General features: G+C 47.9%; 1 protein-coding gene across 3 annotated transcripts; it reads left to right on the top strand.

Annotated features, from left to right (window-relative positions):
• Positions 314-22,463, top strand: EMP1 (epithelial membrane protein 1). Of its 3 annotated transcripts, none has more exons than XM_021090848.1 (5): positions 314-501; positions 15,920-16,032; positions 18,114-18,210; positions 18,321-18,461; positions 20,189-22,463. In XM_021090848.1, exons 2-5 carry the CDS (start codon positions 15,955-15,957, stop codon positions 20,353-20,355), a joined length of 483 nt encoding a protein of 160 aa, XP_020946507.1. In that variant the 5' UTR covers positions 314-501; positions 15,920-15,954; the 3' UTR covers positions 20,356-22,463.

Here is a 24,411-nt window from a genome sequence, read left to right as displayed (position 1 = left end):
GATGACAGTGTGGCCAGATAACTTGTGTTTTCTTATATCCATAGTAACCAACTCTCCCCTTCCTCCTCCTCCTCCTTCTCTTCCTCGGTAAGGAGGAATGGGCTTCGGGAAACAGATCTATTTGTGTGACTCCTGTTACTCATTTGAAGGAATGTCACTCCTTTTTCCACTGCGGTCTGCGTGTCTGAGTCACCGGGAGCTGAAACAGGCTTCTCTGAATTGATGGCTCCCTCCCAGCCTCTCTTGACTGACTGCCAGCTTAGCAGGGCGTAGCTTACCAACACATTTTTTTTTTTTTTTTAAAAGCCAGACTGATTCATAGAAACTCCTTTAAAACACAGTGAAAAGAAACCGCCCATCACACACCCCAGCACACCAGCTCAGGAAACTTATAACCCCGGGAGGCCGGCCCTCCCCTCACTGTGGTCACAAACCTCCCGAAGAGTGGTTGCCGGTCACCAGCTCCTGCCACTCAGGGCACCTTGGTCGCGGGACCTTCAGGTAGGACAGCTCCCCATAGCCCAGCACACGTTCCTGCCTTCCTTCTGACCTTCCAAAGTTTCGCTTTTTCTTTTTTCCTTTACTATTTTTTTATGACTCCTCGAATCAAGTCCTTCCAGCTTTTGGCTAAAAGCGGGCACTGAGACAACTTCTTCCTTAGGGCTCAGTAAAATCTGGTTTGACGGGGGTCAGGCTTAGCAGGGCTGGGCCAGAATTCTGTCGTGCAGGAACTGGGTTCTCATTCTTAGTCTGAATGTGTGAGCAGAGCAGGGACTTTGAAACCCACCGGAATAGGCTATTCTTGGTGGAGGAAACGAGGCGTACCTTTGAAATGACACAAGGCCCTTGCCAGATGTCTGTTCCTCTGTTTTGATTGAAAGTGCTTCAGGACCCAAATTGTTTCTCTGTTGGTTGCTTGTTTGCTGGTCTTTGGTTGGGGCGGGTGGGGGCGATGGTGGATAGATGTCTGCTCTTCAGTTTATTTTTGTGGCTGCTTTTACGACTGTCCTTTGGCTGGCTCATTCGCTTTTGTTTAAATGTAAAAGCTTTTTCTTTCCACAGGATGGTGGTGGTGGTGGGGGCATTGGTTGGTTAAAAGAAAACCGTTAGAGGGAGAGAGAGAGAGGGAGAGAGCAAACCAAGTGGAGTTTTCAAACAAAATGCGGGAGGGCTTCTTTCGCTGGCATCGGGAGCCTGATGTAGATTCCAGAACACTCTCTCCCCTCACCAGATGTGCCGGGTGAGCAGAGGCTGGAGGAAACGGAGTTTGGAGGGGGAGGGTGGGGCAGGGGAACTTCATCTATTCTTGTAAAAAAAAAAATGTTGAATCGCTCTGTGCCTTTACCCTAGACACACAGCTCCGTCTGTTTTAGGGCTGAGTATAAAGACAGCATAGTGGACACGGTAAAATAATTTTTGTAGGTGGATTTTTCTGCATGGAAGGTGGCAAGTGTTTTGGAACGTGTGTCTTCTCACTCTTTCCAAAACATGGTTGTACGACTGCAAACATGCTCATCATGAGAGAATCTGGAGAGAGGAAGAAAAGTGATTTCTGTTTACTTTTTTTTTCTTTAAGGTTAGCATTTTGGTTGAGGTGTGGCCCATTTCAACATCGATACTGGTATATGTTTTCCCCTACATAAACAGGTCGAGGAGAATGACAGGATTCAGCTTGTCTGATGAAATTAGGCTTTTTCTGTACAAATGCAGCTCGTTGGAGGAGAAGATTCAAATGTAATCAGTCTGGGTAGCTGGTACAGGCAAGGCTCCTAGGAAAATTGCCCTCAAGGGGATGATTAAGTAAGTGCCAGGGCAACTTTTCAAGATTCAGGGAACTCCTGCCTTTGCTTGAAATGTTCATTATTTCCAGATTACATGGCTGTGGATTAGGGAAGCCATCATTATGTTGATTCTACGAAGCTAGGACAAATCTTTTAGCCTGTGCAGGTTAAAACCCATAAGTAGAAGATGTAACCAGTCAGCAAATAGGAAACACCGACAATTCTGGGGTTGTAAACCCTTTCACTCTTAGTGCAACACCTCGCGTTACGTTGCAGTCTTGTAAATGAGAAAGTGAACTGCATGTTATTTCCTGGAGTTTGAGAGCAATTTAAATGATGCTCTTCTGATTCCTACTTTCCCCTCTTTCTCCAAGAAGTAGGGAGAGAGTTCCTTGGTGGTGGAGTGTTTCTGGATTTCAGCTGTAAATCTTTGACAATGCTGAAAGGGGAGGGTTGTTTTTTTCCTCCTCCTGCTGCCTCCCATCCTCCGGGTGGGTTGAATTCCACCCCAGACTCTGAAGACTGGGGCGGAGGTGGGGGTGGGAGGGGGTGTGGGTGGAGAGCTGTTTGGAGGGCTGCAGGATGTCCGGTCTGGCGTCCTGGTCCCAGGACCCCCCAGATTTTGCATTGTTTGAGGGGACAACACTGTCCTGGGAATTGGCCAAAGGCCATCAAGGACCAACCCAAGGGCAGATCACATCCCAGAACAGATGCTGGCCACCCCCGCCCCCCCGCCTCCGCCTCTGGGGTACGCGGCAGCCTCTGAGAAGAGGAAAGATGTCCCTTCCACAGACCGTGGATGAGACTGCGCCTTTCTCCACTCTTCCTGCCTCCCTCCTAGGCCAGAGCTGGCTAGTCCCCTTCCCAGGACATCCAGAGGCTGGGGGTCCTAGGGAATACCCTGCATAGAGCCCACCCTGGGGAAGCAGACCGTCTTGGCTTGGTCTGGGTGGCTCTGGGCATTTTGTCCTATAAGACCCACTGGGACCAGTGGAGAGAAAGCAGTCAGGGACCAAGGAGGCTTAGAGGTGAAGCCAAACAACTTTTCTGGAGCGGCATCAGAGCCCCAAAGGGAACCTACCTGAAAAATGCCCTCAGGAAAGGGCACAAAGCAAATTTAGTCACATTTCATCCTCGATTTTGTGCACAGACTTTGGGAGGGATCTTGGAAGTCAATGCATTCCTTCTCCGACCACATGCAGAAATTGCCTTTTCACACCACCTCGGACAGATGGGCACTTTACATTTCCTTAAAATTTCCAGAGGGGAGTTCCCGTGGTGGAGCAGCGGAAGCGAATCCGACTAGGAACCCTGAGGTTGCGTGTTCAATCCCTGGCCTCGCTCAGTGGGCTGGGGATCCTGTGTTGCCATGAGCTGTGGTGTAGGTCGCAGACGCGGCTGGGATCTGGGGTTGCTGTGGCTGTGGTGTAGGCTGGCAGCTGTAGCTCCACTTGGACCCCTGACCTGGGAACCTCCATATGCCACAGGTGCAGCCCTAAAAAATAAAATAAAATAAAATAAAATAAAATAAAATAAAATAAAATTTCTGGAGGAAGGGCCTGATCCCTCAGAGCGTTTCTCCATGCTCAGCCCCCTTTGCTGGGCAGCTCTCTTACCAGAGTTTCTTAAATCTGGCAAAGTTGGCTTCTCTATAACCTCTGAATTTTGTTCTTAGTTCTGCAAGCCTGAAAATACTGATTCCATGTTTGTTGTTGATCCCTCCAGAACTTCTTATCTTCTAAACTCTTGACCTTTATTTAGTTTTCATGAGTAAAATTTGATGACTCTGTATTATTATTATTATTGTTATTATTACCTAAGATTCAGAAAGAGCAGGGAGCATTTTTTTTCTTTCTTTCCTTTTTTTTTTCCCCGCGCAGAGAGCATTTGTGAAGCTTTGAAACTATGCACATAGTCATCCATAGGCAAATGATTCGATTCTGAAGATTTTCATTTTCTAACCAGATATGCATATGACTCCTTGAACTGGCCACATGTGTATACATAGCTGTCTGGCCTGAAAGCTCTGAGACATTTGGGACTCTCAGATATACATACTCAGAGAGACACACCCAGTTACTACCACGAGGTCATGGTTAAATTACTCCAATACCAGAAACACAGGCTTCCAACTTGGCTTCGTGGGGCTGGTCCCTTAATATGGTCCATAGTTCACGGAGCTCACGCCTTTACGCTGTTACCTCCTGTCGGAGTAAGTACAGGAACAGGCTGCCCGTCCTGCGTAGGCTGGGTCTACTTGCCAGCGGGCAATCTGGACGTCAGTCCCTGGAAAAGAGCTCGTAATCCTTCACCAATGTAGAACAGGAATTTTCAGACCATAAACATCCTTTTTCCAATGCTTTTCCCATTTCTGCCCAGAGGACCCTGGAGTTGGGGTTAGTGATCAAGGCCGCCCAACTATGTCTCTAAGTGGGGGTCTGCTTGAATTCCCAAACCCCACCTCTCAACACACCCATCTCAAGACCACTCTGTGTAACCCTTCAGTTTCCATGCATTTCTCTCCACTTATTGATTCTGAAGCACAAAGATTAAAAAGAGAAGCCCTTGTAGGTAGGTCTTGGTGTTTCTCTCTTTGAAACAAAACATTGGGCTCAACCTTTCTTTCTCTGCTGTGGAAATGTTATTTCCCTGGAGCTGAAATGGACTCCCCCACTCTTGGTGCCAGGGGGCCTTATTGTGGATGTGGTGGGTTTTTTTTTTTTTATAATTCCCAAGCCTGTTTCATTTCCTTCAAGGGGGGTCATCCAAATGGAGAACCCGCTAAGGGGAGGCTGAAACTGGGGGCAAGAATCTTGTGCAGATGCCGGAAGGCTGAATAGGAAGCGGGGCGGGGCGGGGCGGGGCGGGGCGGGGGGTGTGGCCTTGTCCCCACTCTGTCTTGTCCGGACTCTGCCATGTAACGTGGGCAGGACGATCGTCTTCTCCACGAAGGGTGGAGGGAACTGAGCTTGGTGGGCTCCACGGCCTCCTGTGGCTCTGAGACCCTGTTGTTCGAAGATCCTGCCGTTCCCGTTCTGAGAAATCCCTTGGCTCATGCTAACCTCGAGATTAATCCATAAACCTTGGTAGGGAAGCCACAGGAAGCAACACGCCACCGGAGAAGGGGCATTTCAGGGAGGCCAGGGCACCCAGGCGGTCTCCTCTGCTTCATCAGCCCGGATTCCTTAGGCGCGGTGACTCTGGGCTTTACTGTTCCGTCGCGGTGAGTGTCCACCCACCTCGCTGAAGAAAAGGAAGAGGTTTGATTTAGGAAACCTAAGCTCTGGTGGGGCGGGCCAGGCTCTGGAAGCCTAGTTAAGACCCTGACAACAGCAAGGGATTCGCCAGGAGCCAGACCAGGCTCTGGGAGACCTGGGGCTGGTCCTGGGAAAGGAGCCCCACCCTCTCGTCGAGGAGGGTGTGGCCCCAAAGGTGTGTTTAGGAGGCAAATTGGGAGGAGGAAAGGGGAGGGCCAAGGAGGAAGGCCAGAGGTGGGGGCTGGGGGGAGCAAGGGGATCGGCTGGGGATTCCCTAGATCTGTGGGTTGGGAGGAAAGGGAGATGAGGGAGAAAGTTCAATGAGGAAGTCAAGGAAGGGGACAGAGAACAAGGCCAGCCATGAGGGTGCTATACGCCCAACTTCCTCCCCTCCGTTTGGGGACCACCCATCCTCCGGGTCTCAGGATGGTTCTTAGGGCCAAATATTCTGTCCCTTACCCCCTACCCGCCCCCATCCCCGTGAAGCATCTTTTGTTGCTCAGCAGCATTTGAGTTTCCATTCAGCATTTGTGCCAACAGGGCGTGATCCCCACAGACGTTTCCTCCCTTTTCAGAAGCGTCAGATCAGGGCCAAGAGCAGAAGGAGGCTCTAAACTTGGACGTCTTCCTTCACACAATCAAGACCCTGCCCAAGGGGGCTGGAGGCGGGGAGGTGGAGAGAAGTGGGCTCTCCTGAAGTGTCAGGGCAGCCAGGTGTGCAGCTGGGTGTGTCCACGCTTATTTCAGAGAAAGGGTTCAGTGAGGAGGGGTCTTGGGCTGTGGAAGGGGCCAGGATGGAGTGTTTGAAGCCTGCCTGGGAGCTGGCAGTGCTGAGGGGTGAGCTGGGGCTGAAGGGTCTGGTTCTGGCTGGACTGGCTCTATCTTCTCAGCAGCTCCCCAGGAAGAGGCGGCAGCTCTTCAAAGACCCTCTGTTTGTTTGTTTGTTTGTTTGTCTTTTAGGGCCGCACCTGCAGCATATGGAGGTTCCCAGGCTGGAGGTCAAATTGGAGCTGTAACCCCTGGCCTACGCCAGAGCCATGTCTGCAACCTACACCACATCTCACGGCAACACCGGATCCTTAACCCACTGAGCAAGGCCAGGGATCGAACCCGCGCAACCTCGTGGTTCCTGGTCGGATTCGTTTCCGCTGCGCCATGACGGGAACTCCAGATCCTCTGTTTTTAACAGTGGCACTGTTTTGGGGGGCGGTGCTGACCTTTTGATTAACTGAGTGGTGGTGAGAGGAACAGGGCGAGAGGTAGATCTGGTGAAGTTCTAACTTCTGCCCAAAGTAGGAGAGAGAAGCTTGAGTGGCAGGCGAAGAGGCCTGGCCTGGAAGATGCCAGGGATGGGCTTTGCTCTGATTCTGCCTTCACTCTGGGGACCAGCTTTCCCTTCTTTGAGGGACTGGTCCGAATAACCTCAAAGCGGCTAAGCCTCTCACCAACCAGTTGCCTTGGGAAGCAAAGCCAAGGGCCGTCCCACCCCCGCCAAGCCCACCCCAGGCACTCAGCTCAGCTCTGGGCGCCTCTGGCTGCCCTGCATCCCTCCCTCCCTCCTTCCTGCCACCTCCGAGATGCAGCCCTGCTGGTTGAAGCATGTTGCCGCCACCTACTGGGCCCGCCCAAGCGCCGCCGGGGCCGGGCCACACCTTGGTTTTCTTCCCAAACCCTAGTCATTATCTTGGCAACCTCTCCCTCGGAGACATTCTGGCCGCCAGAATGCTCCTCTTTTGTCAGAAGCAGAAGACAACGAAGCTTCCATCCTTATCCTCGCCCAGGGGACATCGCCCAATGGCCTGACCAGCTGTGGTCCGGGGGCGGGGGGGCTGGGCCCGGCCTCCCGCCCAGATCTGGCCTGAGCTTCTGCAGATGTTGCCCAGAACCACCCCCTCCCCAGACACAAAAGAGGACGAGGGGAAACCAAAGGGAGCAGTTCTTCTCCTTGGGAACATCTGCAAAAACAAGATTCAGAGCTGCTTGTCTGCTTTTAGCAGCGTCGTTGGCCCTCAGCTTCTGCTGGAGGAGCTTCCAAGTCCATTTCCAATGGGCCCAGCTTCCCATTTTCCATAAAGGAGCACAAAGATGAACCAACAGCAAGAGTTCCCTGGTGGCCTAATACTTAAGGGTCTGGCATTGTCACTGCTGTGGCTCGGGTCGCTGTTGGGGCACTGCTGTGGATCCCTGGCCTGGGAACGAATGCATGCCACTGGCAGACCCCCGCCCCAAACAAACAAACAAACAAACAAACAGAAAAAATTTTTTAAAAAGTGGTAGAGTCAGGAAAAAGTGGTGAACCTTTATTCCTCTATATCCTGTCTCTCTAGGAGCTACTGGCTAGAGAGGTCCATTTCCCAAAGTCAGCAGTTAGAGGCAGAATTTTTATGAGAATCTAGTTTTCAAATACGTGCTTCTTTTCTTTCCTTCTCTCTCTCTGTTCCCCCCCCCCCTTAAATAACGTGCTTGTCCCCTTCCCCTCACCCCCGGGTGCTTCATCCCTAACTGAGTGAGACTCATGCTAGTTTGTACCAGTGCTGGATAAACACCACCCTTTCTATAATAACCCCCATTCATGAGAGCCCACATGTGGGAGGTGCCGTCTCTTTACCCCCAACTATGAAAAAAGAGTTGTTTTCTTTGGAGCATGTAGATTCCTGTTACTTTTTGCCGCTTGATTGCTGATGTTTCTCCAGGTCATAAACCCTCTCCTGCATTTAAAAACATCGGGCCCTGGCATGATGTGTTTATTGTGAAGTACAGCCTGAAGTTCTTTCCTTCCACACCAAACCTCAGACATCCAGAAGCAGGAGGAAATGGCCCTTTAGGATTCTTTTCCTCCACGTTTCCCACGGAGAAATGAATGCCCCCCTCTCCCACCCCTAAGTAAAAACAATATTTAGAATGGAAAAGTACACTTGACATAAGACAACAATAACATTGGAGTCAGACAGGCTCATCCAAGGTCTCCTTCACTCAACCTGCCTTTAATCCCAGCCTTTTCCTCCTCCGGATACATCCTCTGTGGCCTCTCCCCAAAGACTGCATTTCCTTTTCTGCTTTTGTGTTCCCTGGACATCCACGTGGCCAACCCCCACGATCCTCAGTGAGAAACAAATACATCAAGCAAACCAACAGAACAAAAATGATGCTGACGTGTAGAGGACAGAGAGGTGTTGGGGCCGCCCCCTTGCACGACCTCCCCAGGAGAAGTGCAGCCGTGGTTTTGGGTGTGACGTGGAGGAGGAGGGCAGCTTGGGCTGGCCCATGGAGATGGTAGGACCAAAGGCCGCTTTGCTTTTCATCTTTTCTCGTGCCTTGGAGAAAGCATGGGGTCTTGGTCAGCTGGCAGGAGAAAGTTTTCTTCCAAGTTTGCAGGTATCCCGAAAGAGATGGGGATTTCACCCTTAGGAAGGCATCCATCGATGAAAAGACAGAGTGTCCAGCAGTTGAGTTATCCCAGTGCTATGCCATGACAGGCTTGAGATTTGGGGATCTTGGGTGATATCCTTTGGCTAATTCTCTGATAACCTGGAAGCTCCCCTGGAAAAGTGACCACTTCAGAAAAATGGTGAAGACGAAGGGTTAGAGCAGAAATACGAGGGAGGTCGTCATTGCCAAGAGCAGACTGATGCACTGTCAGGACTGGAAGAGGAGCGGGTCTTGGTAGGTCGTGAGCTCCCTGTGACTAGAGGAGTGTAAGCATGACTTAAAGACTTGCCATAGATATGTAGATGTATTTCATGTATGGGGGAGGAATTTTAAAGCTCCTCATTCAGTCCAGAGAGTCTGTAATTTAGAGATAGAGAGGAAAGGGAAGTCTGTGGACAAAACATTTAGATCTTTAAGATTTTTCTTTGCATTCACTTGTTTCTTGAATAAAAAGGAACAAACACATGTATACCCTTGCAATGTCCAAATGTCAAAGCTACTCAGGAAATAGTCACAGCGTTTGCATATGATGTTCAATACATAATTATAGTAGTATATAAATAATTTCTAAAAATAATACAGGACTAAAGTTCACGTATACAAAGAAGGAGAAACATTTTCTCTTCAGAATTCTGTGGTTTATTATGAAGACTTCGGTCACTTTGACGTCGATTATTTTTCCATGGAGAAGAAAATATTGCCTTCCTTGATTTACTTATTTGCTTGCTGAGTAGATACTTCATACCTGTCATAGACAAGACTCTCCCTTCAGGAACTTAGAATCTTAGCCGTGGGGGGAGCCAAACATTTCTGTAAATAACTCTATTAACCAGGCAGGCTGCCACTAGTGGTTTTAATTTTAAATTTTTTTTTTTTTTTGGTCTTTTTGCCTTTTCTAGGGCCGCTGCCTTGGCATATGGAGGTTCCCAAGCTAGGGATCTAATCGGAACTGTAGCCACTGGCCTACGCCGTAGCCACAGCAACGCAGGATCCGAGCCACGTCTGCGACCTACACCACAGCTCATGGCAATGCTAGATCCTTAACCCATTGAGCGAGGCCAGGGATCGAACCCGCAACCTCATGGTTCCTGGTCGGATTCGTTAACAACTGAGCCACAACGAGAACTCCCACTAGTGGTTTTAATAACAGGGAAAATGACTACTTCTGACCTAGGTATCTGGGAAGGCTTCCTAGAAGAGGCAAGATTTGAACTTCTTTGAAAAGAATTTGATAGGTAGTTACTGGAGGAAGGATACAAAAATAGACCTTTTAAAAAACCAAAAAACCAAAAAAAACCCTAATCCCAGGGATTCCAGATGCCAGTGTGAGGTGTTTGGATCTACTTTCCTGATTGGTGGTACGGATGGTGGGGTGTTTGGAGGATTTTGAGCAGAGGAGTGACAAGGTCAGATAACCCAGTGGCACAGAGAATATACTTAAGAAGGGGGAGTTCAGAGAGAGGGTCACGGGAGAGGCTGATGGTCCTGAGCTGGTCAGTGACGATGGGAGTGAAACGTGAGGATGCTTGGGAGATAAATACTGGAGGCAGGTTGCAAGACCTGACTGTGATGCTTTTGGCCATAAAACTGGGATAAGAGAAAAGAGTGATGGGGAGGTTGGCAGCTGGTCAATATTGCTCCTGTCTCCCCAGAAAAGCTTGGGCTGTCTTTGGCTGCCAGGGAAATGACTAAACTGTCTCTTGGTTGGCCAGCCAGATCCACAGGCTTCTCAGAAAGCTATCTTGCATCCTCTGGTCGGGGATGCCTCCACTTTGCCTTTGTCTGGGAGGATCTCACCCACTCCAAGTGAGTCATGGACCTTTGAGTTCCACGGGACTCCCCCATTGCTCATAAAGCTCCCAGCTCCCCATTTCTGATTAAGTGACACCCGCAGGCTCCAGCTAGTTCTTCGGTGACTCAAGCTCAGGATTTCCGCCACTTCCTTTGCTCAAGAAGTTTTTGGTGGTCTGTTCCGTTGTATTAATCCCAGTTATGGTTCCTTAGACCCCCCCCCCCCAGAGCACTGCTTCCCCCAGACTCTGGTGGCTTTTCAGTAAACACACGACTCCAGAGCAGGAAGGAGTTATCTGACCCCTAGCTTAGCAATCATGGAGCCAGATTTCCAACATCTCAGCTGTCCCGCTAGAAGTCAATGATTCTCAATGTCTCTGCAGTACTTACTAGTTACCCCTCAGAAAAGAAAAGGTGTCCAGAGATGCCTGATGAATCTCTCCTGGTCAGGGCCCCCTATAGAAGTACTAGGCTACCTGAAAAAGACAGAGAGACAATAGAAGGCTGTCTCAGGGCTGTGGTCCTTGGATTCTTTTAATTTTTGCAAGAGGCAAGACACCAATAAAAATGTAGGTGGATGGAGCCAACGAGAGAGGGAAGTTATCTCCGTTCCCTACATTAGTCAGTATTTACAGTGACAGTGACCAGCAACCATAGTCTTCAGGGTCATTTTACCAACTGTAATACATCTCCTGTCAGCAAAGATCTTCGTCCAGATTAAGAGTGGTAGGCGTTGTGAAGCTTGCATCAGGGACAGGAGGGTAAAGGGACCGTTACCCTGTGCTGGTCTGGGCAACGCAGGAGGAAAAGGGGAAGTGTGTCCAGAAACGAAGATGGCGGTGGTGGAAAGGGAACTGGCGGGCCTGTCCGTTTGGCCAGAAGGGAGAACAGGAAAGGGATAACGGAGAGCCTGTCTGTGGCTCTGTTACTAACCTCCCTTCCTCTTAACAATCACTTCTCTCTGGAGTCCCCATTCTTGCTGCCTCTATTTTTCTCAGCTTCCCACCCAGCCCCATGGATCCCTGACCACCCGGTCCCAAGCCTGTTGGGTGGGTGAGGAGAAAGGAGGGGATTCTGCTCTGCTTCCAGTGGCGGGTGGAGGAGGTGTTCCTGGCACCCCACGCAGAGCAGTCGGTGTGCATCTTATCCTTTGGGAATGCTGTGAATTCACTAGTTTTGGTGGCCTGGGTCCTATGCCAAACGCCACAAATAATGTGATGGAAGTCCCAACAGCCCCCTGACAAACTTTGGGACTGCCCTGAGCACAGATGCCTCTGAGGGGTAGGTGTTGTGTAGCACCCAGCTCTTCAGAACCGCCATACTGTTAGCCTCTGCTTTCTGGCTTGAGCTGCTCAGCCACAGCTAGGGGTATGCTTTTCACTGGGGAGTGCCACCCACAGCATTTGGGAGAGGTGGGAGAGAGAAGTCAAGTATTGTGGAAAGAAAGTATAGTAGCCAATACTTCTTTTTTTTGTTTGTTTGTTTCATTTGTTTGTTTTTGTCTTTTTAGGGCTGCACCTGCTGCATATGGAGGTTCCCGGGCTAGGGGGTCTAATCAGAGCTACAGCTGCTGGCTTACACCACAGCCACATCAATGTGGCATCCGAGCCATGTCTGCGACCTACACCACAGGTCACAGCAACACTGGATCTTTAACCCACTGATTGAGGCCAAGGATTGAATCTGAAACCTCATGGTTCCTAGTTGGGTTTGTTTCTGCTGTGCCACGACGGGAATTCCGTATAGTAGCCAATACTTCTGAAGATGTAAGTGCTCAGAAATGGTCTGTTTTCAGTTTTTTTTTTTAATATATGAAGCATGCTACACATCAGGGGAAGGAGTAAGGCTCCTCCAAAGCCGCCCTGCATGTAAATAAATTTCAAGAGCATATCTTTTATTTAGACCCAAACTACTCTACTGCTTGATAGGTCCTCACTCAGCTGTTATGTACCACTCCTGGTGGTCCTTAAAGATCTCAAGGATTACCTCCCCTCTCCCCACCTCCCCCAGGATGAGGGTTTCTCTGCTAGGGGCGGGGGTGGGGTGGGGAGGGAGAGGGATCTAGAATAGGGATTGGGTATTTAGGGATGATCCAGGCCAGACACTTAAGAAGATAGCTTGGGAGTTCCCACTGTGGCACAATGGGTTAAGAATCTGACTGCAGCGGCCCCAGTCACTGTGGAGGTGTGTGTTTGATCCTGGCCTAGCACAGTGGGTTAAAGCATCCAGTGTTGCTGCACCTGGGGCTCGGATTCAATCTCTGACACGGGAACTTCCATATGTTATAGGCGCAGCCATTAAAAAAAAAAAGAAAGAAAAAGAAAAGAAATAAAAAAAGGAGATAGTGCCTTGGTTAAATTTTTTGCACAAAAACATAACAGGATCTGAAGCAGGATGAGAGAAAGAGAAGAGGGAGAGAGAGGGGCTTGCATAATGTGGCCGAAGGCTGCTCCTTGCCGAGAATATGGACCAGTAGGAAGTGCCCAAGAAAGTTCAAGAACAGAATATCTATTATGAAGCTCTTTGTGATCCAGCCAGAAAAACAAACAAGAAAAGAAGATAGCTCATCCCATTTCCAAATGTGTCGGGGAGGGCCACTGAAATAAAAGGAAGCCCCTCAAAGCCGACAATGGATGGTACTAATAAAACATGACAAATGTGGGGTGATGAAAAGATGGAGAAATTACTCTTTGTGGGATGTCTTAGCTCCTGCTGAACAGCTCTTCCTTCTGGCTGGATACAGCTGCCAAAAGCAGAGAGGATTGTGTGTTCTGTACACCTAGAACACTTGTGAATCCAAGGCATTTTGCTCCTTTCTTTGTTGAAAAGATGTAACATGATTATGGAAATCTGAATTCCCTGAAAAAAGAGTCTTCCTAGCTTGATTTCCTCACGTCCTTCTCGTGGGCCCTGGAGGGGCAAAGCGATCCAGTGGGGTTGTGGTTTAGATTCAAAAATGAGAACCAGTGGCAAGGAACTGGCACGCCCTGGGGTGGGGGTGGGGGGTGGGCAGGCCGAGGTGCAGGTGCAGGGTCTTTGGAAGGCAATAATGTTCAAGACATCAGGACAGAGAGAGTGTGAGCAGGGCCCAAAGGGATCAGACTCACCTTTGGAGGTTACAGAGTCATCCAAGGTGACAGAAAACCCTGCTGGATGCCCCACAGCATGGAGGGGAGGAAACTCATTGCATTTTCCCTGGACCTTATTTAAGAAGCCTCGCTTGGTGTATCATATTCTGTCCTTGACCCCTCAAACCCTATTAGGAGGAAGATGCTTGTAAATGAGAAGCAAAGTAATAAAAAAGTCATTTATAGAGCCCAAGGAACATTAAACATAAGACTCGTTAGGTAATATTTTAATTCCCTGCATTTGGGGAAGGAATTCATGCCTTTTCCTTTCGCCATGAGGGGTTAGGTTAGCATCGAGGGATGGGGTGCAAACTTGGGGGTGTTGAGAGGATGGTCAGGGCAGGGCTGAGAAGAGTGGTTCCCCCACTCAAGGGCCAAGGATTAGATGTAATGGCGATTTCTATGAAGACCCACGTGATTTTACATGCACTGCCCTGTGAACTGGATAGCAGCTCTGATGACCAGCACTTAACATGGGGCAGCCTGACTTAACATGGGGACTGATGGGGTTGGGTTGGCTACGGCTTCTCAGATTCGTATAACAATAATTGTAATCCTGATATCCACGACCAAAGCAAGCCCACTAGTAGCTGCCACATGCCAGGCACTGTGCTAGGAACTCTACCTCTGGGATCCAAAGTGACCTTCACATTGCCCTGTACAGTTAGTATGGCAATGCCCACTTTATATACGAGGAAACTGAGATGGAAATCTCAAACACCTTTATAGGATTCGAACTCAGCGTCGGTCTCATTCAAAAACCTCCTTTCACTTTGTGCTTTAAAGTCGAGCAGAAAACTGAGGCGGTGTGCAAGTACCTGAGAAAAGCCAAACTGAATTTGAATGTGTGGGGAGATTATTAATAGCGAGCATGAAAGCTCCAAGCTCTCCCCTGGAGTGGCAGGGTAAACGTCATCATTTTTGTCATTCACGGTTAAATGGGACACGTGTCTACAAAAAGAGCCTAGGTGCAGAGATGTGATCTGGAAGGGGAAGGTGGCTCGGGGGGAGGGGTCTGGTAGGAGGAGGGTGGTTGGCATGGTGGGTGGGGCTGGGGGCTGGGGTGGCAGTGAAGACCAGTGTCTTCACAGTGAAGACCAGTGTCTGCGTCTCATTCCTGGTCTGTCGTGAGCAAGGGACCCTGGGGTAGAGTAGATCATTCTGGATTTTGAGTGCCTGATGAGCAAAGGGAGAGGAGATAAAACACACTGGAAGTGCTGGAATGATTGAATCAATAAATATCCAGTCCCTTGGGAAAGGGGCTCACACTCACTCAAAGCTTCAATTAAATTAGGTGGAGGGAGGGAGACAGACGTGGGACAATTACTGGATGTGCACCAGCGTCTCCTCCCTGGGTGGGGACAGCCACACCTCCACCCTGCCTCGGGTGAGAATAACCTGCGCCTTTTCCTTGTGAAGTTCCTGAGCCTGCACTGCAGCTCACTGTCTTGGGCATGACAAAACTCTCCTGCAGAGGACTTAAATCAGAACAGATGGCCCCTCATGCAGCCTTTACACTCTCTTTGTTTTCTAGGTTTTACGATCTTTGGGTTCCCTTCTTTCACTCTGCTGAGATTAGGCTGAACGCTTCTGTTTGTCCATGTGCCCTCTTTATCTGCATTACTATATTACTTAACCCATCCTCCCACCAGCCCTGTGATTGATGCATTTGCCTGTCGGCTCTGAGCCCTGAAGGATTGGAATTTGTGTAAATGTCACACACAAGCTGCAGACACCTTCGGTGGTCTCTCAAGCTGCATCCTTTGAAAGCCCCGGCATTGTCCTATTGAGATCTAGGACATATAACCCCCCCACCCCCCACTAAGAGGAGAATCCATACCATGACGCTGCAGTCCAAAGGCTCAGGGGCAATAACACAAGTTTGAAATGTTCCATCGGCAGATGATCAGATCATTAAACTGTAATTAGGTTGTTATAATTATGGAATATCAAACAGCACTATTATAATAGAGGTTGTGGCTCTCCCATTTTATATCTTGTCTGGGATCAAATCAGTAGCCGATTCAGTCTCTGGGCATTGAGAAATAGCTGCTGTTCTGCCGAAGGCATCCACTTCGATTAAAATTGCTGGGTGAGCAGTTTCACAGAAGTGTGGACACTTCCCTAGTGGAAAATGGAAATTTATATGACACTGTTGCACAGAGGCTTGGAAATTACAGCTGGGAAAGGACTTTAAAAAACCAAAGTCCTCTTCTGACCTCTAAACACAAACAAAATAAAATAGCAGTTATCCTAAAATTTCCTTGTTTTGAAACAGGCTGTATTGGAGGGATGAGTCAATACCTGTGAGGCAGAATTATATTTCTGTTCAGGTCTATGTAAATAGACGAGTAGGCATTTGGGGAACCGGGCTTACCAGGTGTTTTCAGGGATTTATGATGAAATGGCGATGGTTTTTATTGCAACCCCTCTAGATTTTAGCAGGTAGCCTACCCGCGTGGGAAAGCTGAATGGTCTTAGAGAATCCGACAGTAACCTCTCCTTTCCCTTTCATGTTCTCCTCTCTTTTCAGAACTCTCTTCGCTCACAAGCCATCGGAAAGCCAACATGTTGGTGTTACTGGCTGGTATCTTTGTGGTCCACATCGCCACTGTCGTCATGCTGTTCGTTTGCACCATTGCCAATGTAAGCTGTGTTCTTTGGTTCATTCATTCACTCAGTCATTCAGAAGTTATCTGAATATTTACAGAAAGTGCTACGAAAGATATTTAAGCCATAATCCCTGCCCCTTGTGTGGATTTACAGCTTAGTCGTGGAAAAAAATAAGCAATCTCTCAAACTTCAAGCCACTGAGTAACAAATGCCCACATGAGTGATCCCGCCAGGCTAGGCTTCTCCCTGGAGGTGGAGCTTGGAGGACAGGTGTGTGTGTTTCGAAAGGTACAGAGTGAAAGGAGCAAGGGATGCATTCCAGGCAGATGTGCCCAAGTGGGAGGGACAGGCTTTGTTCAGGGCATGATGAGGACACCACGCAGCAGAGTGGAACTTCCCTTGCTTCTGGGAGCCTTGATTAGAAGGATAGATGGGAGTGCGATGATGGGACTGAGATGATGGGACACTTTGGTGGCATGACAGACAGATTCAAGTTCTGAGCAGAGAGTAGCATGTAAAAGTGGAATTTTGCAAGATTAATCTGGTTCCCCTGAATTAATTCAAAACAAACAGCCTAAAAATGATGGAGGGACCATCTCTTTTTTTCTGAACCTGGGGCTACTCTGACATCTAGTGGTAGTTAGCAGGGTCCAATTTGCTTTTATCGTGCTTTTCTCAGAAAAAAAAAATGACATCTCTTGGACATAAACATCAAGGCCACCCATCACCAGGCAGACAAAGATGGTTCTAGAATCTGTTTGGGTTCCTGTTTACAGGTGAAGGACAAATGGATTGTAAAGTTCAGACAGAAGCATTTTGCCAACCTTCTTGGGTGTGATGATAAGCGAGGCTAATTTAAGCATCACCGTGATTAAGACAGAACTCTCACCCATGAGGCCTCCTCCAGACTCTAATTTAGCCGTTCTGTACGCCAGCCCCAAATCTCTCAGGATAACCGTTCTGATAAACGACTTCAAACTGGATTAGTGGATGCGGAGAGCTGGATATCTGAATGATCAGCCTCTAATGTGGGGCTTGGCACACAGGTGTTTATTGAATCAAGAGCAGGAAGGCGATTTGACATCCTGGCCCTGCTTTTCCAGTAACTCGAATTTTAACAGACTCTGTATAGACAGGGCTGGGGGTTTGTTTTCCATCCCAGAAGGGTAACTGTTCCTCTTGGGCCAGGTAGGAGGGGGCGCTGGGAATAAGCCAGCCTCGGGGAATACATTTTGGTCCTTTTTCTACTTTGAGCTGCCCCCACAGGAGAGCTCTGGCTCTACTCTGTTACTAGGGAATTCCTTTTCATGTTATGACAATCAAGGTGTGTCCTTCTGTGTAGATGACAGTGGTTTATTGCTCACCTGGATCTTGGCTCTTCTCTTCACTGCCCTTATGTTTTTTACATGTTTCCAGTTGGACTTTTTTTTTCTTTTTCTTTTTTGGCCACCCTGCAGCATATGAAGTTCCTGGGCCGGGGATCAGATCTGAGCCGCAGGTGCAACCTAAGCCACAGCTGCAGTCCTTTAATTCACTGTGTCCACTGTACCAGGCCGGGGATGGAACTGCATCCTGGGCCTGCAGAGATGCTACCAATCCCACGCACAGCAGCAGGAAGTCCCAGTTGGACATTTTTCCTTGACAGTTTTCCTTCTTAGCCATACCCTTACGTGAAACGACCTTGGTAGGATGTATGAATTGTGCCTCCTGGAAACCAATTTCCTCATGCAGGGTTTCCTTTTCTTAGAGCCTTAGAATTTTAAACAGCGGTGGTTGAATTACTTTTTCCTTTCTTTTCTTTTCTTCTCTTTCCTTCCTCCCTCCCTTTCTCTCTCTCTCTCTCTCTCTCTCTCCTTCCTTCCTTCTTTCTTTCAAGTGATGAGGAATGTGAGACCCAGAGGATGAGGTGACTTTTCCTTTTTCTCTTGGGACCTTTGTGACTTCTGTTTTAGGGAGCCCTCACTTCCACCAAGAGATGGGCCTCTTGCCGTATTTATGGCCACCTATGATGTCTTGCTTAAGAGTTGGTCCTGCCACAAGCTGATCCCCTTGTTTTCTTGTCTTTCAAAGCAGAGGGTCAATGCTTAAAGAACTTTGTTGCTTTGTGATTTCAGGTCTGGGTGGTCTCAGATGCGGGACAAGGATCTGTCGGTCTTTGGAAAAACTGTACCAGTGCTGGCTGTACTGATACCCTGTTATACGGCGGTGAAGGTATATCCCAAGCTATTGTACTTGGCGCAGATGATTCGTGCGCTCGGCAATGGCCAGCCCCTCAGGGACTGGGTAGCCTAACATCCTCGCTCTCCCCGCTGTGTCCACAGATGCCCTCAAGTCGGTGCAGGCCTTCATGATCCTGTCTATCATCTTCTCTGTCGTCTCCCTCGTGGTCTTTGTGTTCCAGCTCTTCACCATGGAGAAAGGCAACCGCTTCTTCCTCTCGGGAGCCACCATGCTGGTGTGCTGTGAGTATCTATCATCTTACACCGGAAAAGCTGTCCTGTTGATCTTACTGTGGGTGCTTCCAGCGGGCTTGAACAGACGAGCATGCGGGGCCGTGAAACTGCCTTGTTCAGTTTGCTCCCATGGTCACTTGTGCTCTTTGGGAGAACCCCTGGCCGCTGCTTGGAATAAGAACCCTCACTGGCTGGGTTCATCCTGCAGCAGCCCTTGTATGCAAGGCACTTGGAGAGGGCGGGGATGTGGGAGTCCTTATGTGAAACTGGTGCAACTGTGGCCACAAGGCACGCAATCTTGCCATTCCCCCTCTCCTGTCACTCTTCCCCAGTACACTCAGTTAGGTGGAAGGCCTTGGTCTTTTTTTTTTTTTTTTTTTTTTTTTGCTTTTTAGGGCCAAACCTACGGCATATGGAGGTTCCAAGGCTAGGGGTACAATCGGAGCTGTAGCTGCCGGCCTACACCACAGACACAGCAACTTGGGATCCGAGCCATGTCTGTGACCTACACCACAGCTCACAGCAATGCCGGATCCTTAACCCACTGAGCAAGGCCAGATATCGAACCTGCAACCTCATGGTTCCTAGTCGGATTCATTTCCACTACGCCACAATGGGAATTCCTGGAAGGCCTCGTTCCTGCTTCTCTTTGTTATCCTACCCTTGAGCGCTGAGCCAGGTGAGGGACCAGAGATGCTGTGTTTTACTTCATAGCCATACAAACCAGTGCAAATGTGAGAACCCAAACGCCTGTGATTTATTTATTTTTTTCTTTATCCATTCATCTATTTAAAAACTTTTTTTTTTTTAATTTGTATTTTCTAGGGCCACACCCGTGGCATATGGAGGTTCCCAGGCTAGGGGTCTAATCGGAGCTGTAGCTGCCAACCTTCGCCAGAGCCATAGCAACTCGGGATCCGAGCCACATCTGCGACCTACGCCACAGCTCACGACAATGCCAGATCCTTAACCACTGAGCGAGGCCAGGGATCGAACCCACAACCTCATGGTTCCTAGTTGGATTCATTAACCACTGAGCCACAACAGGAACTCCTAAAAACATTTTTTTTTTATTAAAGCGTAGTTGATTTACAGTGTTCCTTCCATGTCTGCTGTACAGCAAGTGACCCAGCCACTCATACAGACCCCTTCTTTTCTTTCTCTCTAATCTGAGAGACTAGACACTGTTCTCTGTGCAGTACAGCAGGACCCCATCACCCATATGTTCTAAATGCAACAGTGCTGCACCCACCAACTCCAAACTCCCCATCAGTCTCCCTCTCCCCCACCCCCCCGGCAAACACAAGTTTGCCCCCCATGTCCATGATCTGTTTCTATTTTGTTAATAGATCACTTGTGCCATATTTTAGACTTCACATATAAACAATATCATATGGCAAACACCTCTGATTTAGCCGTACAACCATCGAGCTTGGTTGAGGGCAAATGAACAGAACTATGTTTCAGGGGCAAGGGGCCAGATTTCATTTTCCCATTGCCTATGAGGGAAATAGCCTTTTCTAAAAGAATAAAATCTGGGGGAGCTCCCTGGTGGCCTAGTAGTTAAGGATCCTAGTGTTGTCACTGCTATGGCGCAGGTTCAATCCCTGGCCCGGGAACTTCTGGATGCTTTGGGCAAGGCCAAAAAAAAAAAAAAAAGAAATTATAAAATCTTTTTCTTGGTTTTCATGTTAAGAAACAAAACCAACAGCTCATCATTGTTTCCCCCCCTGCAGGGCTGTGCATCATGGTGGGGGCCTCCATCTATACTCATCATTATGCCAACAGTTCTAAAAACCAATACTCGGCGAGTCACCATGGCTATTCCTTCATCCTCGCCTGGATCTGCTTCTGCTTCAGCTTCATCATCGGCGTTCTCTATCTGGTCCTGAGAAAGAAATAAGGCAGCAGCGTTACTGGGAATCTGGGGGGTGGGGAGGAGGGAGCCCTTGAATCTGGGAGGGGAGTAGAAGTCACTAAGCCGGAAAAAGAAAAACCAAGAGAGGGATGGGGGGGAGGGGAAGAAAGGGGGGAGGGGCTGAAACCCAAACATTGTTGAGGGGGTCCTATACTGTTCAGCCCCTGCCCTGGGAGAAAGCCATTGGCTGCGATAGACACTCCCTGGATACGGGCCAGAGGGCCTTTCTCCAGCCGCCAGGCTTGGCCTCCAGCTGTTCTCAGTTACACACACGGCCTGGGGCCCCAGCAGCTGCCACATCACTGGCTCCACTTCTGAAGGGGAATTCAGTCCTCAGACCCACTGCACCAAGTTAGCATAGCGGTACAAGTTCCCCGCCAGGGCAGATATTGCTTTTGCGCGGAGTAGGCCAAGCCTGGAAGCCATCCCGCCCTTCCGACCCAAAGCAAAACAGCAGCGTCTGAAGGGCCCGCAGGAGGACTTTGACCACTGAGCCAACCATCCCTCTTTGGAACAGATCTTTGGCTCTGCGGAATTTAGTGGTATTTGTGACAAAATAGGAGGAAGAGAGATAGGGATTAAGGCCAAGGTGGTGGGTCAGCGAAACCGAGAAAGAGACCTTTTCCCAGTGGAAGGCCTGGGGCGTGGTCAGAATCCGGACCAGACCTCACACAGCTGTCCCCTCCCGGAGACCTCTTGCTACAGACTTTGCTGGGCCTCTTGCTTAAAGCCAAGGCAGCTCTTTGGAGTTTCTGTAAAGCTACTAATGACCAATTCAGTGGTGGAACACACCACACAAATTATGGGAACAAGGGGTAGACTTACAGCAGGGCTATATTAGGGGTATGTTATGAAGAACCTCTCTCTGTGCAATCAACGTTTAAGTACATAATGTGAGAGAGATGGATATCGATCCTTGTAACACAATCTGTTCCTCTCCCTCTAAATTATACACGTTGAGGAAGTTTTATCTAATTTTCCACGTTGGGGATCAGGGCTCCCAGGTTCAGAGACAACTCTGGCTTTGACATCAGCTGGAGCGGCCGCTCTTCAGTAGGCCTGCTGGTTCTGCAACACAGGCGAGGCAAGGCAATTCTGAAAGCTTTTTAACACACATGTGGACCCAAACCAAAGAACAGATCCTTAGGTGAAAGGTGCTATATAATTGTCAAGTATTAAGCATATCAGATGTCAGTCACAACAGGAACAGAGTGTCTACATTCCCAGGAAAGGAAGAAAATTTCCATGAGAGAAATACAAATAATAGGTGATGGGCAGATATTTTCCTTAAAAAAAAAATTAATCTAAAAACTCTTGTGGTACCCAGTCAGATGGAGGTTGAGCTTGTCTGTTACCACAGGAGAATTTCCATATAGGACATAGACGTATACAGTATGGTATTCCTGGTTAAGCAGGCATTGCTCTGGCCTGGCGCAGCTATTTTAAGCCATCTCAGATTCTGCCTGAAGGGTTTTTATTTTTATTTTTGGTGGAAGACATTTCCTTTACCAATCTGAGAAGATCTGCCCTAGGGAGAATCTGAGATATCTTGCCTGCTTTCCTTCTCCTAGCTCCCTCTTCATCTTATTTCTTAGATATTTTTCCTCTTGGGGAGTTGTTATGCCACAATTGCTGGTATTTATGTAAAAGGATTATTACTAAGTACATTTCTTTAGGTTCATTCTGGTTAAGGGGATGTTGAGGGTGGGCCACCAAATTGTCTGGGCTGGGGATAAAGCAGTTGGCAAGCAAAAACTATGGGATGATGAACTTTTCAATTATGATTTAATGATCACATGAGTATAGAAAGCTGTTTTGAGTGCTGAAACAGACTTACCTATCAGATATATCCAAAAGAGATTCTATGTTAAAAAGTCAGACTATGACTGGAGTGAACCATGTATTCCCTTGTCTTTTACTTTGTTTCTGTGACATTTATGTTTCATGTAACTTGCATTATGTTGGTGGGTTGTCCTAGTACTGTATTTGGCTTCTTCTTTAATAGATTGATATTTCATATACTATAATTGTAAATATTTTGATACAAATGTTTATAACTCTAGGCATATAAAAACAGATTCTGATTCCCTTCACTGTGTGAATGTTTTCTGTTGAAAAAATGGAGGATAAATATGGATACTAATGACACTCATTCCTAATTAAGTTTTCAATCAGTTTGATTTGGATAACTTGCATTTATCCGAGATATTGAGCTACTTTCTGATAATGCATCAAGCATTTCTACCATAACTCTTTCACGCAACTGAATGTTGTTAAGTATAGTTTTATCTTGCTTTAATTAAACTTCTTAAGCAAAAAAAAAGAAACTTCATAAGCTAATACATTAGAGAAAGGTTATGATCTTGAATCAGAATGGCTTATGGCATTAAGGAATGAGATACTTGTAAATTTTCTTTGAAACAGCCAACTCCTCTGTTGTGTCTTCACAATTCAAAAGATATGCCTCACTGTACTTGCAGAAGCCCATTCACTGCATAAACTAGGGTGTATCTGTATGGGCTCTATGAGAGAAGGAAAGCTTTGAAGACTTCTGGGTTCAGTAAGGACTGGAATCAAGGGTGGAAAGCAGAGTAGGTGCTATGTACCCCAGCATCATGTCACCACCAATACGATGAGAATGGTTTTTGTGTGAAGTAGGCAACCTTTCAGTCCCTAGTGATCTTGGATGAAATAACTGCACAGAGAAATGTACAAAAAAAAAAAAAAGATACAATGGAAACTGAAAATAAAATTTCAACATATTTAAAATTAACATAATCAGATCACATTGATTATTGATAGCTTCGACAGACCTATGGGGTTTCTTCCATTGCCTCTGGGATGCTATTGGAAGAGGCTACTCCTCTCCCTTAGCTCTCCCAGGGATATTTTTTCCCCCCATGTCACATGCCCAGTTGTGGGTCAGACCTCCAGAGCATCCCTTCTTCCCTTCCCCCTTTAGTTCTTTAGTCAGAATCGCCAGCAAACTCTCAGCCCCACCCAAGAGGTCCTCTCCTGCTAAGATGGAATCTTCCAAGTCAAGCCCTGGAGGATGAATGGGGAGACACAGAACCAACAAGATGTACACATGGAGTGAGAGTGAGAGCTTTAAGGAATTGGCTCATAAGATTGTTTTTGGACACAGGCAAGTTCAAGATCTGCAGGGAGGGCTGACAGGCTGGAGATCCAGGGAGGAACCAATACTGTAGTTCAAGTCCAAAGGCTACTGGTAGAATTTTCCCTCATTTAGGGGAAGTCAGTCTTGCTTTCTATTTAGACCTTCAACTGATTGGATAAATCCCACCCACATTTTGGAGGGCAATATGCTTTTCTTAAAGTCCATTGATTTACATGTTGTTGTCATTCAGAATACATTCACAGAAACCTCCGGAATAACATTTGACCACACGCATTTGGGCACCCGGGCCCAGTTACATTGACACATAAGATTAACCATCATAGGGTGGAACTAGTTTACTAAACATTTTCAGAAATGATTTAAAAGAAGCTTAACCAGTAGGAACTTTTTTTTTTTTTTGACCCAAGAAGGCTGTTCCCACGGCATGTGGAGGTTCCCAGGCTAGGGGTCTAACCGGAGCTGTAGCCACCAGCCTACGCCAGAGCCACTGCAACGTGGGATCCAAGCTGCATCTGCGACCTACACCACAGCTCAGGGCAACACTGGATCCTTAACCCACTGAGCCAGGACAGGGATTGAACCCGTAACCTCATGGTTCCTAGTCAGATACGTTAACCACTGCGCCACGATGGGACTTCCACCAGTAGGAACCTTGATGTTTACAGTTGACCCTTAGCTCTTTTAAGTAGTGAAATAGTAAGACCTGAGGGTTGACCTGAAGGATGGTCTTGGACAGCCTGTGGAAAGACAGCAAGTTGTCAGAGTCTTTCTGACAAAGAGAAAATAGAGGAACTTAGTAAATGTTGAGTTAAATGTCTTAGGTGGAGTCAAACTGAATTGAAGTGGTTAAGTAAATACTCTTAGGTGAAACTGGTTCAACTTATATGGAGAGGGAAGATGAG

The sequence above is a fragment of the Sus scrofa genome, chromosome 5 (genome assembly GCF_000003025.6).
Source record: "Sus scrofa isolate TJ Tabasco breed Duroc chromosome 5, Sscrofa11.1, whole genome shotgun sequence".
In the NCBI taxonomy this organism is placed as follows: Eukaryota; Metazoa; Chordata; class Mammalia; order Artiodactyla; family Suidae; genus Sus; species Sus scrofa.
Note: the sequence above shows the minus strand (reverse complement) of the source record. Positions and strands in the feature narration are given on the sequence as shown.

Excerpts from the sequence above, each read along its gene's own strand:
- EMP1 (XM_021090848.1), top strand. The coding sequence starts at position 15,955 with ATGTTGGTGTTACTGGCTGGTATCTTTGTGGTCCACATCGCCACTGTC. Across the intron at positions 18,211-18,320 it reads CCTGTTATACGGCGGTGAAG|ATGCCCTCAAGTCGGTGCAG; the intron begins GTATATCCCAAG and ends CTGTGTCCACAG. Across the intron at positions 18,462-20,188 it reads AGCCACCATGCTGGTGTGCT|GGCTGTGCATCATGGTGGGG; the intron begins GTGAGTATCTAT and ends CCCCCCCTGCAG.